The sequence below is a fragment of the Lemur catta genome, chromosome 18, assembly GCF_020740605.2.
Source record: "Lemur catta isolate mLemCat1 chromosome 18, mLemCat1.pri, whole genome shotgun sequence".
Classification (NCBI taxonomy): domain Eukaryota; kingdom Metazoa; phylum Chordata; class Mammalia; order Primates; family Lemuridae; genus Lemur; species Lemur catta.
The window spans coordinates 21906788-21925660 of NC_059145.1; the positions used below are offsets into that span (position 1 = coordinate 21906788).

Below are 18873 nucleotides of genomic sequence, written 5' to 3' on the forward strand. Positions count from 1 at the left end.
TTATAATGTGCTATGGAGAAGCCCTTTCTGCATTGGATATATCTGGGGATTATTTAGCCTCCTCTATCTGAATATCTAAATCTCTTGCAAGACTTGAGATGTTTTCGTCTACTATTTTATTAAATAGAGTTTCTAATCATTTGATTTTCTTTTCATGCTCAAGGATACTGATAATTTATATACTTGATTGCTTTCTATGTCCTAAATGTCATGAAGATGTTGCTTATTCTTTTTTATTCTTTTTCTTTTATTTTTGTCTAACTGGGTTATTTCCAAATAACCAAATCTCAAGTTCTGAGATTCTTTCTTTTGCCTGATCTAGTCAGTTGTTGAAGCTTTCAAATGTATTTGTATTTCTGCCAATGAATTCTTCAGTTCCAGAATTTCTAGTTTGTCCTTTTTAAAAAATATTCATCTCTTCGGTAAATATCTCATTTGTACCCTTATTTGTTTCTCTGATTTCTTTTTATTATTTTTCAGAATTCTCTTGTATTTCACTGAGCTTATTTAAAATCAGTATTTTGAATTTTTATATGGAATTTCAAAGATTCCTTTTTGATGGAGATCTATTACCAGAGAATTATTGTGTTCCTTTGGAGGTATCATATTTCCTTGCTTTTTCATGTTTCCTATGTCCTTATGTTGATGTCTGCATATATGCTATGACATTTGCTTGTTTCTGTTATTGAATTTACTTTCATAGGGGAGGACATTTTCCTGAAGATATATCAGTGGTGTTGTTTCAGTAGGGCACTTTGGGTTTGATTTTGGGTGTGTGCAGTAGTGTCTCTGTCTTTCTTTGGCTATAAATAGCATTAATGCTTTCTGAGATATCCTCAGAGAGTTATGGTGCAGTTATTAGTGAAGGCTGCACTGAAGTTGTGCTGGGGACTAGGAAAGTAGGAAGCCAGGTAGGCCAGTCTTCAGGCCACAGTGGTGGCAATAGTGGGTTGAGCATGCCTGTCTTGTGCCCTAGGGCAGTGTACACTGGCAACTGTGTTGGTGGTTACCAGTGGTCTAATTCTTGGGTCTCCAGGTGGTTTGCTTGGGTGCAGGTAGTGACAGTGGTGGGCTGGGTGAGTGAACGGGTTCTCAAGTCCCTGGGATGCTGGTGTGATGTGAGTGATGGTGGTAGCAATAGTGGTAGGATGATCCTCTGGGGCCCAAGTGGTGTAGGCTGGTGTTGGCCGTGGTTGCAGTGCAAGACTGCCCTTAACAGCCCCAAACAAATTGCTCTCAGGCTCTTCTGGTGTCTGCAGCAGCAGTGCCACAGTGCCACACAGAGAGGGGAGAGACCCCACCTTCACACACAAGCCTGGCCATGGAGGCAGTGCTGCCAGTGGGGTTGCAGTTGCCACTCATCACCCCAAACATGTAGTCTTCTGGTTCACCCTCCCACCCTCCAGCAGGAGCAAGAGTGGATATGCAGAGGGGGAGGTAGGGTGGCTCCATGTGAGAACTGAGCACAGAGACCACTCTGCGGGTGGGAGGGCCTAAATATTTTCTATATGCTTTTGGCTGAATCCAGGGATACAGAACCCATGAATATGGAGGGCCGACTATATAGGAGATCTAAAAAACAAAAAGCACTTGGGACTTTTCAGCCTTCTCTATGCCTCCTCAAACCAGATCTTAGTCAAAGTCTTTGCTAGATATTCCCTGAACATCTCTAACAATTGTGCCAGGTGGTTATGCGGAAATAAAGCATGTTCCCAAGAAGCATCTCCCCAAAAGCCACATAGACTACCACCTGAACAGGGACTTAATAAATCTCAAGGAAGAGAAAGAGGTAGCAAGTGATATGTTTTGAGGGCAGAAGTAGGAATTCATCTATATCTATTTTTCTTTTACAGAGAAGGAAACTGAGGATTGCATAAACAAAGAAATAAAGTTACTTGATTGAGACCATGCAAATTAATCAGCAGTACCTCCCTGCTTTTCAGATCCATAATACACTATGACAGTACACTGACAACATACTATGACGTTTTGTTGATCCATGTGAATGAATTCCTTGACTCTCCCTACTCAGAACACAAAAAATAGTAGAAATAAGTGTTAGAAATTACTGTGATAGGTGAAACTTGTAATGTGTATAATGTGTATAAAGTTTTATAATGATTGCACTCTTCTATTCTTATATTTTTATTCACAATTATCCTGCTCAATAATACTTCATTCTTTTTAATAAGATTTTATTCTTATAAAAGTCTAGGATGTGAAATTTTCTGTAAATGTCCATTGTTAAATCACTAGGTCATGTAAAATATAGTGGGTTTGTGTACGTGTTTTTTCTGTGTTTTTTTTTTTGTCTAGATACGCAACTCACAAATGAAAAACATGCAGATGAGAAACCCATTAATGCTATCGTTATAAATTCAGTATCCGAATTCAATATCACAGATGGACCAGCCAAGGAAACCCCCAATGAGAAAAAACTGTCAGAATCCAGCACATCACTGTCCTCCCTTGAAGAATGCCAAACGAAATTTTCCTACCTCCAAACTGATACTTCAGTTCATCGGAGAGACACTGATGGTATGTTTCTCAGAATTCAACCCATCTCTAAATAAAGCTCCCCAACCCCCAGCCCCTGTAAAATCATCACATATGCTGTTAGGGGAAAAAAAAAGTCTTTATGAATATTAAACAGGAAGACTTCAATTTGAAAACCCTGGTGAATGACACATGTCAAGGTCACTTTGCAGTTATGAGGTGCTTGGCAGATTGTTTGCTCTCAAAGCTGGGAATCAGAGGCAACATGTTTTAAATAGCTGGAGCAAGGCATAATCATTCTTGCTATGGGGCTATGGCGTGGAATAAAGAAAAATGGCAAACTTCTTTCTCTTCTCAGATGTGGGACTATTCAACCTGCAGCTCTAGGCAGAGAGAAGGTGAAGAAGGCAGAGTGGGCTGGTGTTAAAATGCTGGAAATATATAAATATAGATAGTATAAAATATTAAGATGATTACATCAGAAATCTATGGAAAAGGGTTGGTTCCTCTAGGTACTATCACTTCCTAAGTGTCCTGATCGTGTACACCTAGACCAAACCATCCCTGTATGTGACACAAAGGGCATGTTCCATTTGTAATATCAATTTCAAATTGATTTGGTGCTAAATGATCAGCACGATCAAGTTCAAAATCATGGACTTCACACGAAGACATGGAATTTTACTCAGGTTAACTTTGCAGTGACCTTTACAGGAGACATGAACCATTTAAGAATTTTATAGTGTTCAGTACCTACATTTGCATTTAATGAAAGCCTGGAATTTCTCAAAGGAAAATGTAACAGGGTATTGTTTCTGGTCTACATTTAAATTTACGTTTACTTTTTGAAAATAAGAAAAAAATCAAATATACATTGTATAACAGCACTTTTAGAATCATATCAGTGTAACTCCTGCCTCTGAAGTTTATTAACTGTATAATACTAGGCAAGTTTTTTTTTTTTTACCATTTCTGAATCTCAGTTTCTCAGATATAACAGGGCTAGTAACACATCATGGCGTGTTTTGAGGATCAAATAAAATAACGTGTGTAAAGCAGCAAGTACAAAAGCTGACACACAGTAAGTACTCAATTTCAGCTTTGATTATGTTACAGTTTTAGAAAGTAAGAGAGAAGATTTCTGACACTTGTTATATTTCTGGTATCTTATGCACGTGTTGTCATGGATGCTTGAGAGCAGAAACTACAGACTGCATTTGCGAAGAGAGAATGTAAATAATGAAGTAAATTGGAAGTAGACAGTAGGGATTGGTGACGACTGTGGCAAGCTGAAGAGCACATGTCTCATCTACAGGTCACTACCTCTACTCAGCTCCAGCTGTTTGTTGCCAGAAGATAACGTAGGCCCAGAGTTGCAAGATCTTGAAGTTTTCCAAGAAAGCAAGAGACCAGGAGTGTTATACTGAATTTCTAAGTTTTTTAGTGTTGATCACTAGTTCTGTTTATTTGATGAAGCCCAAGACACTCCCAACAACACATCTTTGGGCCAACTTTGCCCTGTAGACCATCAGGTTATGACCTTGAATTCACTATGGTGCTCAAGTCTCTAGCTTTGGTAGAGGTGAATGCCAGTCAAGAGAACAGGTAATGCAGGATAGTTCTCTGCCAAAGCATGTTGATGCTAGAGCATCTTACTGAATTGTACCAGGGACACATGGATGTTGTTCATCATGAGTATTAGGTTAACGATCCCAGAATTAGGAATTGATTGCCATTGTACATATCCACACAGTAAACATCGCGTCCCTCCAGAACCACTGTGATCTGTCCTATCAGTGATACCGGGAGGGTAACAGGGCCAAGCCAACTAGTGTGACATTGAGCCTCCATATTCCCAGGGAAGGGCCAATATAACTGCTCCATTAAAATGGCCCTGAAAGAGCCTCATACAAAAAAATTTTTTGTTAAATAACAGATTACTTTTTGTTCAAATTACATTGTCTTTCTGAAGGACTAAGCTAAGGCCAATATGAACCAGGAAATTCAGGTCATAAGCTCAAGGCATAGGTAATAGTCCACTCTTCTTTTCCCCCAACCCCATATGAAAAATATCCCCAGTAAGGTAAGAGCTTTTCGTACTTGGGTAAAAGAGAAAGTAAAAAACCCAGAGTGTTAAGAAACTCTCATTATCCTAAACAGCAAATATCAAGAAAATCAAGAGTTAAGTCAGACGCACTTCATTTTAGAGAATTTTTTGATAGTAATTAATTTAAGGATGCAGAAATTGAGAGTGGGGTCATTGTTCGTACTGAGATAAATACAGAAATATCTTTCAGGAACAGCAGGGAAAACAGAAGGGGAAAAAGAAGATTGCATCCACTTTCATGTAGTTTGTGGTTAATTTATTTTCAAATGTATAAATGAGTGCATAGGAATGGATGCTTAATTGCTAATATCTATTATTTATATACATTGCCCCACTTAAAACAGGATGGAAAAGCCTCACACATGCAGATTTTGTAAAATGTGTTACATCCATTAGCACAGTTCATGGTGTGTGCTCTGATGGGAATTTAAAAGGATCTTTACTGCACATCACACACTATGTGCTGCAACATTACTTTATTATTAAATTGTGGTTCATCGTGTGTGGTCCCTTCCCTGAGTAAAATGGAAAAAGTCCAGAGAACTGTTTGTGTCCTTGCTTCTGTTTCTACAATCTTCAGATTGCAAAAGCATCCCTGTGGCTGAGAAAATCAGGAATACACATGATATTAGAAAACAGGCCCCTTAAAAAAATAATCCCGAGAATATATCTAATTGACGTATAATTTTGAATTGGAGACATCTCATCCAGGTGGAAGAGGAAAATCATAAATAGAAGATACCTCAAAAGAATAGTCTTAATTACACCATGGACTACTGAATAAAATGATTACATTTTCTACACTGTAAATTTCATACAATTAAATGCAGTAGTGTCACCTTATAAAATGTTTCAATTTTATAATTATTTCAGTTCATTTGCTCAGAAAAAAACGTAAGCACAAATTTATTAACTATCACCCAAATCTAGTCATTCTAGTTCTAAAGAACTGACTTGAGTGTTAGTTGTGCTTGTCTGAACTTAAATAGATCTTGACATATTTAAGTACCTATTAAAATTGATAGCATCAGAGATGATACCCCAGACAGAGAAAGGCATTCAGTCACACATTATTTATTCCCATTCTACATTACAGACATATTTTTTTTCCAGAAATTAACGTGGGTGGAGGAGGAGCCAAATTTTATACTTTGGGGCAAAAAAACTTGTAATAATCAGTTGGAGCCACCGTGTCCTGAATCTCATTGTGATGTCGAGTTCTCTGTGATAGCACATTAACTCCCTAGAGTACTGGGTTCAGGCCCGGTTCATTTTGCCTCTTTTTTTCTTAATTTGTTTTTGGGAAGGAGGAAGGATTGTGGTTTATCTGGGGTCACTTCAGATAATGATCATCAAGGTAGCAGGAGGTGTGTTTCTGGAGCTGAAAGATGTGCTCCTGTCCCTCCCCCCTCCTAATTGTGGGCACCAAGGTGGCCAGACAAGAAGTTGGGAGGTCAGGGTCAGGGAGTCCAGGACTGTGACCATGGGGCGGCCCTCAGGCACATCTGTGGAACCTTCCTGTGTTGGTATCTTTCCACTACAATTAAAATGATCCTTTCTAGTGAGACAGATTCTCCCTCTTAATTAGCCAATCCCCAGTTGCACATTTAGCACCTCTGGAAGCTGCCATTAATTCTTCAGTGTCATTAGGGTATCAGCACATTGCAGCCTAGATGTCCTAAAGGGGCCCGAGGGGTATGAAAAGGAAATGAAACAACGTTAAGAGTCTTTTTGCTTCTTGCTCACAGCCAAATGCCACCGTCGATGGGGTGGCCTATAGATCTGTGATCCATCTCAAATCTTCTTTAATCCAGGTTTAAGGAGTGGGAGAGCCATGTGGGCACTCTGATCGTGTTATAGAGCCTATGCCAGAATGCCAGGTGGTCCCATATTGAAGATTTAACGCATGAGAAACTTGTTACAAAGTTATGAAATATTAGAAGAACAGAGAAGTCAAATACTGTGAACAGTGAGGCCCCCAGAATTACCAACATCAGGAAGTCTCTCCCGTCTCCTGCCTTTGTCCCTGCAGACCATGATCCCTGCGCATCTCTCAGCTCCAGAAACACACCTCCTGCTAGTACACACACGAGCTCGTAGACACCAGGGGCTAACCGTCATTAGACAGACCACTACTCACCGGCGTTAGCCGGAGCCAGAGGGAGAAGAGCTGCTGAGAGAGAGATCAAAGCTAGGAGAAGACACCACCACTGCCTCAGACTCAACCCCAAGCAGAGGGAGGGGAGGAGAAGCACCCTGATCTTTCCCTTCCTTCCAGCCTCCTGCTTCCTCTTCATGCCTCCTGTTGGCTGAATCTAGCCAGAAGCCACTAAGGGAACCTGGAAAATGACTTTGCCAGTCTCAGGCATACAGCAAAGAGCAGGGTAGGAGGAGGGAGTGGAGAGGAAAGCAGACCATCTGGGAGCTGGGAGTGTCCCGGATGCTCAAATGCTGTCCGAAATTTTGAAAGTGAGAGTGCTGCAGTGGGCAGGACACCTTTGTAGTTAAGAGCTCTGGAGGAGTCAGTCTGGGTTCAAATTACAGCCCCTGTGACTGCCCGTGTTTCCTGGGGCATGTCTCTTAAACGCTCCGCACAGTTTCCTCATCTGTACCGGGATAATACTACTACTCAACTCGGGGTTATTTTGAGATGCACGTAAAATGTAGAGGGCAGCAGATTGACTTTTAGGTGAAACAATTTGCACATACAACAGTGGGACAGAGAGTACAGGCTTTGGATCCAGAAAGACTTAGATTTGAACCCCTGCTCCACTACCTTACAGCTGGTGGGACTTAGGACAGCTAGTGACAATCTGTCTCTGAACCTTAGTCATTTCGTCTAAAAATGGGAACCTTAATATTTATTTCTTAGAATCATTCATCATTGATTTATTCATTCCACAAGAGATATGGCTTTTTTGCCTCCTGCAACCTAGATTCTAGTAGGAGGGGATAACAAACCAACTAAGTGGTTTAATGCCATCCTGTGGTCAGTGCTATGAAGAAAAAATAAAGCAGGATGCTGTGAGGATTTCAGCAAGGATGTGATTTAGAGGGAAGGTGTTTTCAACTAAAGACCTAAAGGTTTGAATAGGAGTTGGGTAAAGTTGGGGTGGGGGAGGGTGTGCAATGCAGGCAAAAGGCACAGCATGTGCAAAGGCCCTGAGGTAGGTACATTCCAAGTACTGAAATTTAGCCAATGTGGCTGGAGTGTAGTGAGTGAGGAGTGAAGTAGGTCCCCCCAAAACAGGCAGGAGCCCAGTCATGCAGGGACTTATAGACTATGACAATGATTTGGGACTTGAAGAGGAGAATGAGTTGTTTGAATTTAGGATTAAAAATCTCTCGGGAGCTGGTGAATTTGCAGTGGGCTCACGTGGAAGCAGAGTGTCCTAGACGGGAGGCCATTGCCGTTCACCTGATGATGGCCAATGGTGGCCAGAACTAAGACAGAGGCACTGGAGGTGGTTGGAGGCTTGTGGATTTCAAATGTAAATTTGAGGTGGAATCAGGAATCAGCAGGACCCTGCAATGAACTGGATGGGGAGGGTATGATGAGGAAAAGGGATATGATAAAGAATGACTCCCGGATTTCTGCCGAATTCATCTGTGTGTTCAGGAGCCATTCGTAAGAGAAAATTGGAGAAGGGACAGGTTTGTGGGATGGGGCGAAGAGAGAGATCCAGAATGCAGAAAAGACATAAAGGAGGCAATTGGATACACGGCATACTCCTTCGCATGGGCCAGGAGAAGGGAGGCTAATCATGGGATGTGACTTTGAATATCATGTTTGTTAAACATTAAAGCCCCAGGAAACAGTGTAGGCAAAGGAAAATATACTCATTCAGGAGAAGGGGAAATCCAAAGCTCTTTTCAAACAGTTGCAAATTTTCCCCTGAACTGCTTATGTTACCTTTGTGCAAACAAAAATTGACCATATGCAAAATAGTTTTGCCTGCTCATGTAGAATTATTTAATACGCCTTTTAGGAAAAGTGTGGAACACACTTGAAAGTTTGGAAAAATCTGTTTGCAATTTATTAATGTTACCATGTTTTGGGGGGGGCAAGAGGCTCTGTCTTTTAAAACCAAATAAAAAGAACTCACTTAGAAACAGAAAAAAAATGGGCTTTATGCTCAAGTGCAAAATAGGGAGGCAGAAGGAAACAAATGCCAATTTGGCCAAAGGATTAGGCCAAATTTTTTTTTTTTAAATAAAATCTACAGCATACATCAGAAGTGGAGACCTCCAGGGTTTGCCAACTGGGGAGACATTGGCAAGAGCAATTGACTCAGAAGGTTACATGCCCTCAGGAAATTATAAGGCCATTTTACAAGCAAGCTCTTCACACTCTGATAGGTGAACACCAGCTCCTATCCTCACAGTCACCTGCATCCTACCCTGCTTTCCTGCAAACCAAGCTTCCAACCTTGAGTGCATAAAGGACAGGATCCAGTGGAGTCCTTTTTATATGGCCATAAGCACGAGTTAGTCTCCTGAGCCCCCCTCGTGAGCGATCACGGAGTATTCATTTGGGATATTTTCTGCTGAGAACCTCCTCTTTGCCAGGGGCTGCCACAATAGCTGTCTTGGCATTGGTAAAATTGATGAGATTATACGCCCCACATCTTTAACCAGCAAACAACACTCCCTCTTCAGAAAAGCACAGGCAAAAGACTGTCTATGTACTATTACTCACTCACTCCTGAATTTTTTGTGGGTGGTTTGTGGTGACTTGTGAGATATGGGTGAGTTGGCCAAATGCTAGAAACTGGCTCTAAGTGAATAAAAAATATATACCAAGTTTGGCAAAGAGATGCATAATACACCATAGAGGTATTATGGATTATGCTGCCTAAACTGAAAAGACTGAGTAATGGCCACAGCACCTGCAACAATATATAGCAATTACGGTACTCATAAAAGTTACGGTGTGGTTTTTACCACCATCTTATTGGGAGGAAAGGAAGGGAGGAGGGGAGGAGGGCGACAAAGAGAAACAGAGAAAGGAAAGAAGATTTCTCCTTTCCTATATTCAGGACTCACTTTAGAACTTTATATTGAGTTTTTACAAGAAAGTGAACTGGCTTTCTTTAAACTATTTGTTCCTTTTCAGAGCATGTTTCCATGTTTTCTTTTCTCTTGAAGATTAGTAAGTATATAAACAATAAAAGAAAAAACATTTTCTGGAAAATACTGTTGGAAATAAATGAAAAGGGCTCTTAAGCTATAACATTTGTTGCAGAGGGCAAAATCTCTTCTGTAGGCTTCTAAAATCTCCACTGACTCAAGTCTGAAAACCAAAATGTTATTAGCATTCTTACTGGGAAAAAATAGATGCCCATGAAAGTCGAACTGTAATCAATTGATAAGCCCATTTGGAGGGGAAGTTTTTCTCCCATTCATGCTAGAATGTTCCTTTCAATCATCAACAATCTTTAGATTACTGATTTTAATTAATTGGATAATATATCACAATGAACACTTACCCACACTTTTACAAAACACTCACACATTTTTGAGACTTTTTTAACTTAAAAAAAGGAGAAAAGTTATAATTTTAACAAGAGAACTGCTACATCTTCTAACTAATTCCCTTTATGGAAACAAAAAAATAGAATAATCTATAACCCATCGCAGCTGTTTGGCTAGAATTACCAATTACCCTCAATGCCTTAGAGATACTTTCCAGATTTTTACAAGTCTGTATAGTAAATTTTTAAACCAATTTTCTTAAAGAGGATTGATAAGATTTAAAACCTTTTAGGCATATGATGACGTATTTCACTTAAACAACTTGATATAAAATCAAGGCTTTACATAACTGGAGGAAAACGGAAACAGGGATTAAAAATAAAGCACAACCCAAAAGCTGTGATTATTTTAAAAAGCATTTATATTAAGTTTCGAAATGTGCTTTTCGCTTGCATTGGAGTGTGGGTGTGGCGGATTTATGGGAATCCATGTCGGACAAATAACAAAGCCTGGTGACGAGAAGCAGGGCATTTGTACCCTCTCTTCTTGTCCCCAGCTCTAATTGCTCCTTAAGTCCCCTGCATCTGGGGAAGCCCTGCTATTTTTTCCAGGGAGGCAGCTAATTGTGTGGCTTCCCAGCACCTCTGCAGGCAAAGTAAATAAAGGAGTTTAGAAAAGTGACAGCACTTTAAATAACCAGATTATGTTGAATCAATAGGAAATGCTCAGGAAGTTAATAAAGCAATTACTTAAGCGGAGTGAGTACGGGCATGGGGGTGGGGGAGCCGGAGAGAACGGGGCAGGATCACCCCTAATGCGGATAAATAATTAAGAGTGGGCTCTCAAGTTATCCAGTTCACCACCGCACACGCCCGCCCTTCACAGACATGCCCAGATGTGCCACTGTTCATTGTCTTTCTGCTTCTTTAAACAGAGGAGTGCGCCTCCCTTATCCTCACCTGTCTGTTTTGTCAGTTCTGGGACTGTCTTCTGATGCTCCCCAACACGTGCGAAGTAGTGTGTACCAACCTGTGCTGCCCCTCTCACCCGTATCGCCACGCCACGGATGAAAACCCCTCTCGGAATGATTGCAACTGCAACTGTGACGTGGACTGCAGCCTTTTTGAATCTTGCCACGAGACCAGCGAGTGTCTGGAGCTGGCCATGGAGATTTCAGAAATCTGTTACCGCTAGCACGATGAAGTCACCGCGTGCCGGCAGGCCTTTGGCCACGGTGGGAAATTCCATTACGATAAGACTGTGATTTCCATGTGCTGAAATGTAAGGACCGTACACATTTCTTGGATGCTCTAGGCCATTTTATTCTGCACCTGTCTGGGAAAGCTAGTATTGTCAACTCAATGGTCTTGTTCCAAATTTCACAACCGCATGGCTCGCTGAAAAATAAGATTTTTTTGATCACATGGAGGAGCAAATCTTAAATACCTCTTAAATGCCATAGGTACAAGATGTTTCTTGACTATCAAATAGCATGCTAACTCACACTGTGTTCCTGCACTCATCAGCTTGCATCATGGAGTCAGCCTCATTCACAAATTCAGGACAAATTAGTGCATTCTTTTAGCATTGACATACATTAGCTCATCTTTCTAATGGACTCATGCATAAACATTATGCATTGTTGGTTATTATTAATAATGTATAACATCATTTTGTAATTAAAAATTTATTTATGCAGTCTCTTAAAATTCACTTCTATGTACAGTTTAGGTAGGAAAGGGAATTAAATGAATTAGAAACCATGTTCCTATAATTACAACAGATGTCTCTAAAACATCTCCTGTGAATTTTGAATATGGTATACTTCAGGAGAGTACAAGAATTCTAAACCGTATCATTACACGTCTATGACTATGTCATAACAGGTTATGCACATTCCTCATTTGTTACCGAAAGGCTCTTCTTTATTCTAATAAGCATAAATGGGAATTATGTGACCCCAGATAATCAATTCTTCATTTTCCTCATTTCTATTTGTCAGGTCCAATAAGCAACAGGATATTAAAACAGAATCAGTTCATTTTACTAAACTATCATTTGTGTAGGCACCCAAAGGAAATACACATGCAGGTACTTGTTCAGCACCAAGTTTCCTAACACAGCAGATACTTCGTAAACCATATTTTTTCTTTTTCTAGTAATTAAAGTAATTAATAACTATATTGAGCACTTCTTCATACTTAGCTTTTTTTTGAAAAAAAGATGTGATATATACTAGAAAGAGATTTTTAACTCAAATAAGTTAAAACAATTTGTGGGGAAAATAAATCTAGGTTGAGGTTACTTTGGAATCTTCTTCAATGCTTCCTGTGGGCATGATTCTATAGTTGCTAGGCAAATACATTGCTCATTAATCTGTGCCTATATATTCCCATGGATATATCTCAATATATTCACTGAATATTAAAAAAGCATAATGTACCAATAACAAAACAAAGAACAGAAAAGTGAAATGGAGAATTAAGGGAATTTTTTGTGACCTAGGGAAACAGCAACAACAAAAACCTCCAAACTACCTGTTTTTTCCCTGACTTAGGTAATTTTAGGCAAAAGCAACATTCGTTTTATTTCTGCAGTAAACTAGCACATTTTTCTAATCTGAGATAAATTCCCCCAAACATTGAAAACTATTACTCTTACAAAATACATTTTTAAGCTGCTTCTAAAAAAATATTTAACTGCTCTTGACTTGCTTCTGACATCACGGCAGGCATATCCATGGTTAATGCCAGCTTCATTCCTGTTTGACCACCATGTCATTCACAAACAACAGAGCATGAGAGAGCCCCACACCGTCTATGAATCACTTCAATCTCACTGCTTTCCAGATGCTCAAAGAGATAGCTCTAGAATTTATGCATAGGACGTGTAGATTATAGAGGAAAAACAAAGTAGTTTCTTAGAACAGGAAGGGAACTTAGGGCTGTTCTTATCCAACATTCTCATGTTTCGTAAGAGAAAACAGGCCCCAAGAACTGACTTATCCAAGACCACACAGTGAGTTAATGGCAGTGTGAGGAACTCTAGCGCAGGGTCTAATTTTCTGACTGCACTGCACTACTCCATAGTTCTTCACTTCCTATTCCAGCTGGTACACGGTGGTACAGCTGTTCCAATTGTTAAAATACTAAAATACTACCAGACTGGCTCATAAACAGTTGCTCCTTGGACCTCTTTAGAGCTTTCTTCATGTCCTGACCACCCTGGCCCCCTCTCTGAGGACCCTGCTGATGGTCTAGCAACTAAAGGAGGAATACTTGGACCTGCAGGGGAGGGAGGGCTCCGGAACCCTAGCCCATTAGTATGGTACCTGGTGTCATTGGCCAGGCAGTGCCATATTGGTGTTAAATATTTTGACCATCATTCCCTCATTCTTTTTAATCTACAAACCCTCAAATTATGTAAAGATGGCACATTTCAAATGTGAATTGAATGCTTATCAATTAGAGACATAAAAATCACCAGGTCTTATTTTATAATGCGGTCAGAATATTAGAAGATCTTTCTGTGGCCTCGCTTTCCACGGTTCGTTAACTTTGTTCCTCACTCTCAGAATTCACCATGCTATAACAGAAAGGGTCGGTTATACAAAGTGTGAAATTTCTTTTCTTTATAACCCATAATAAAACATCATCCTTTTTGCAAACATGAATGGCTCTCTCAATTGAATTCTTACACAATAAAACATACACAGCTGGGAAAATACAATGGCAGAGGTAAAACAGATCAAAAAGGGATGTGGTTATTGATTAAATACAAATATCAGAATCTGAGAAGGCTCAGATATTTTCTGCAATGATGAAGGCCTGTGATTACAAATAAAGATAATGTTGTTCTTTAAGGTGAGACTTCTTAGGGATCAATGTGTTCCGATTTAAGGAAGCACACTAGAATAAAAGAGATTTCAGAACACACAACCTTTATAGAAAATGAACAACAGAGATTTTTTTTTCCTACAGCAATATAATCATATAGCTACATCATCTTTGCTTTGCTCAATGGATTTTTATAAAACCATTGCTTCTCTAAAAGCCGACAAAATATGGAAAGCAATGAAGAAACGAAGTTACATTTAACTTGCTAATGAAATTTTCCCACTACATAAGCTGATAGGCCTACAAAATTAATTATCAATGCTGGACAATCAAAGTTAATAGAGCGAAAGTCGCTTCAGTTTTTTCCAAAGGAGTAAGAAAACATATTGAGGCAGGGAAACTTCACAAATGGGAAACATTGTGGGAGGGCCTATCAGCATTTTTTTCAAGGATAAATGTGTAGGTGGAAATGTTTGATGGACAGAATTCAATACCTAATCCTTCTAAGTTTCTCCTTCTACAAAACAGAGAAAAACAATAATACATACACTTAAGTAGTTTGACTATAAGAGTTTCACTTAGCAAATGCTAAGTTCCCCCAGGCCACACAAACTGATGGCCTCTGATAAAATGTAAATATTTGGTTTAATAGTTTGTTGGTTCTTTGTAGAAGAGATCTGAGTAAAAGCCTGAACAGTTGCCACATATAGCTTTAGGTGGGCTGTATAGACAGACAAAGTGAACAGAGACAGAGTTGAATGATTTTCTAGTGCTTATAATCACCAAAGGACTAAAATTTTATTATTGAGCTTCTCAAACAGAGGTATAGACAGCTTCTAACATCACAGGGAAGGAGCCCAGAATGTGGGGAGAGGGTGAGGAATGGAAGTAGCATCATTATTTGGATAAAAGTGCCACCTTCTGTTCTACCATCTTGATATGCTTCACAGTTTTGCTTTTGCCACCACCTCGAAAGCAGTGATTCTCAACTGCCACCTCCCACAATTTGGCAAAGTCTTTTTGGTTTTAACAGGGTCTCACTCTGTCACCCAGGCTGGAGTGCAGTGGTGAGATCATAGCTCACTGTAACCTCAAACTCCTGGTCTCAAGCGATCCTCCCACCTCAGTGGCTAACGTTTTTACTTTTTTAGTTTTTTGTAGAGACAGGGTCTCACTATGTTGCCCAGGCTAGTCTCAACCTCCTGGCTTCAAGAGATCCTCACACCTTGGCCTCCCAAAGTGGTAGGATCACAAGCATGAACCACCATGCCCGGCCTCCAATTTGGCAAAGTCTGGAAACATAATTGGTGTCACCATGGAAGGGAAGCGATTGCTACTAGCTCTAGTGGGTAGAAGTCAGGAATGCTGCCAAACATCCTACAATGTTCAGGTTAGCCCCCCACGATGACTATCCAAATGTCAACAATATTTCTCTAAAGCCTTTCTCACTTAGCCATCACCAGATTTACCTTAAAAAAAAAAAAAAAAAACTGTTGAAAACAGAGCTGTCAGACAAAACACAGGATGCCTAGTTAACCTTGAAATTTCAGAAAAACAACAAATGTGTCCCAAATATTGCATGTGACCTACTTACATTACAAAAATGATTCCTCCTTTGTCTGAGATTCAGCCATAACTGGATGTTCCGTATATTTCTACTTGTTACATCCTGGCAACCCCAGCTCTAAAAACTCCACCTTTTGTGAAGGGATCTACAGAAATGATGATCCTTCAGCTCTCTCCCAAAAAAGGAGGAGCTGTTTATCTCTTTGGTCGGAGGCCAGGACATTCACTGGGCTACATTTTACAAAGTGGTGTCATTTGAGACAGGCTGGGGGAGTCTGGCTTAAAGACCAGCTCCACAGCATTTCCCTTCCTGCCCTAGGCATACCCAGGGCCATTTGGCTTGGACTAAGCTGGCCAGGTCTCCTTCTCTGCTTCTCATCTCAATTGGTAACTGAAAAGGACCCTCAGCCAGGAGCTATCTTGATTCAAGGGGTAGGAAGCAGATCTCACTTAAGCCCGGAGATCCACACATATTGTCTGATTCAAGCCTTAGCCAGAAGGACTCATCTTAGAGGTGCTTGCACAGCTATAAGGGAGTACTTTGCCCTATCTAGCTATCTTTCTTTCCATATAGCTCTGTCGTGGGAAATTAAATGGGAGGTGAGGTGGAGGCATTCCTTAGTTATCGGTTGCAATACCATCTACCTACACCCCAACTTCACCATGCATATAGTTAGGGGTGGACCAGAGAGGGTGGTGTGTTCTTTTCCCTACATTATTCTTATTCTCATTTATTTATTTTACAGATGAGGGGGGAAATTCTCATAGTAAATATTTAATTAAGTATATTATTATACGTACATTATCCCATTCTCTAAACAGACCTATGAAATGAGTTCTATTCTTATTTCTATTTTTCTCAGGGAAACAGAGACTTAAAGAGATTGAGTGACTTGCCCAAGATCACACAGCAAGTAAGCAAGTGTCACAAGGTTTGAACTCAGGTCTGTTAATTCCAAAACCCATGCTTTTAATTACTAAAGCCTAAAAGTTTTATGTGTGAAAAATGCTGAAACCAAGATAAAGTTCAAGTATTCACTTTTGAAGCAATTGGAAAAATATAATGAGGCCAGGCACAGTGTCTCATGGCTGTAATCCCAGCACTCTGGGAGGCTGAGGCAAGAGTATCACTTGAGGCCAGGAGTTCGAGACCAGCCTGGGCACCACAGTGAGACCCATCTGTACAAATAATAAAAATATTAGCTGGGCATGGTGGCCCACACCTGTAGTTCTAGCTACTTGGGAGGCTGAGGAAGGAGAATCACTTGAGCCCAGGAGTTTAAGGTTGCAGTGAGCTATAATAGCTATAATGATGCCACTTCACTCTAGCCTGGACAACAGAGCAAGAGCCTGTCTCACCAAAAAAAAAAAAAAAAGGAGAAAATATAATGGCTATATTCAAAGAAAAACATTCGCTGATAGTAAATGTTTTAAGAGTTGTTATCCTGTACAATTTTTAGAATTTGGAACATCTTCAAAATGCTTTTAAGATACATACCCAATAAGTAATAAATGCAAAGTCAATGTATTACAATTTAATCCGTATGTCAGTAGCTTCGCCTTATTCATCTATGGTTACAAAGATTTACCTTTTAGTGCTCTATTTTAGCCAAGCAGCTTTGATCTCTGCTTTAAGAGAGTTCATGGTGCACACTGCTCCCAGGCCAGGCCCTCATCTGCATTCCACCGGAGGGTTCTAGGAGCATGGATTGTTTTTTATCAGTCAACAACACTACAGTCAACCAAATGCATTCTGATACTTAGACCTTTTATCTCAAAAGCTATACAGAATCCAAGGTCACAGTAACCTCTTTTATGGTTTATTGTTTCTCAAAGGTACTTAGAGTGAATTTACAAAGCCACAACTTATTTTGCGGATACAGAGCTTTCATTAGGTGCAGCACTCCCCAACATTCTCTTTGTTTCCTCCTTCAGCACTTTCTGTCTATGGTTCCTCATTTAATATCAAGTTCCCGTAAAATTAAAAAAATAAAATAAAATAAGAACATGGAACAAGATTTTCTCAGTAGCTAAGCTACCCATCATTTGTAATTGAGGCACTCCAGAAAGCTGCATTATCATTTCCAATCACGGCTGTGCAGTTTTGCCATACTAGGTGCGGGTCCCTGCAATTGGGGAAGAAGGCAAGAAGCCAGGATCGTGCCAGTGTCACCACTCCGCCATTGCTACGATTCCATAATTGCCAATGTGGGCATGGCAATAAACCACCTGGCACATGAAGTGAGTTTGTGGAACTGTCCCCTGGGAGGTGAGGTGGAGAGGGCATTCTAAATGCCCCAGAAAGGCCCCAACAGATCCAACACACCCCAGGAAATTATCTCTTAGCTCATGGTTTTGCTGACTCTCATTCTAAACAATAACATATACGAATTTGTAGTTTTGATCTATGGGTTACATTTTGATAATAATGTGTTAGCCACGTATGAGAAGTAATTTGTACATAAAAGTCTCTGCGTAGCATCAAAAATCATTCTGCAGGTTACCGATGGGAATTGTATGGTATTTGGGAAACGTTAGGTTAAATCAAAGCAAGAGTGAGACCAGTTAGGTGACCAGTTAGAAGGCTATCGTTCAACTCCAGGCAAGACCTCGTAGGGGCCTGGACTAAGATGGTGGTTATGAAGTGAGTTCGAAGCTTACTGAGGAGCAGATGAAAAAACCACCAAAAAATGACAGGGAATTGCGTGATTAAATTAGTGCAGGAGGGAGATTGGCCATGCGGCAACGTGCAGGACAAATTAAACCAAGAAGATCTGGAGACTGAGAAAGGTGTCACTGCAGCAAGGCATGGGGTGACGAAGGCTTGAAATAGGATGTAGACAGGGGAGCAGGAGGGAAGAGATGGATGGGAAAGAAATTAGAAAAGGACCATTAGTCCTTTCTCAAACTCTTCTTATTTTAAGACTCAAATATTCCCCACTGTCTATCACATATATGAGTCATGAAGCCATTATTTTCATTAGGGAAGAAACGGGTTGGAGAGAGGGGAGTTCTATTCCAAGTGGAAAGTCAGGTATATTTTTAGCTACATTAAGCTAGCCTTCTGCTGCTCTGCACACTGATGTAATTCCAACATAAAACATAATCTATAATATTCCAGGGGAACAAATCCAATTCTTGGTCATATAAATTTTCATATAAGTCCATCACAATTCATTCCCCAAACATCTCATTCTCTTTGAGAGCTGGAGCTGCAGCAAGTGATCAAAAAGAGTAGTTTAAAATTGCTCTGGAATTTCCAGAGATGCTAAATCTAACCTGCCTACGGTGCAGGACCAATCCCCCAAACTTTAAATCAGAGGTAAAGCATTTTATGTTTTAAAAGATATATTCCTCAAAGTTTATCATCATGTATTAAAGTCAAATGTGAGT

General features: G+C 40.1%; 1 protein-coding gene across 2 annotated transcripts in view; it reads left to right on the forward strand.

Moving 5' to 3' along the window:
- MDFIC2 (MyoD family inhibitor domain containing 2) overlaps positions 1 to 13747 on the forward strand; it is a 106831-nt gene extending 93084 nt beyond the window's left edge. For both annotated transcript variants that reach the window (XM_045529638.1, XM_045529640.1), the window contains 2 exons: positions 2317 to 2538; positions 11013 to 13747. In XM_045529638.1, coding sequence (XP_045385594.1) covers positions 2317 to 2538; positions 11013 to 11272 — 482 coding nt within the window. In that variant the 3' untranslated portion in view covers positions 11273 to 13747. The remainder of the gene's footprint in view (positions 1 to 2316; positions 2539 to 11012) is intronic.
- The last annotated feature ends 5126 nt before the right edge of the window (positions 13748 to 18873 follow it).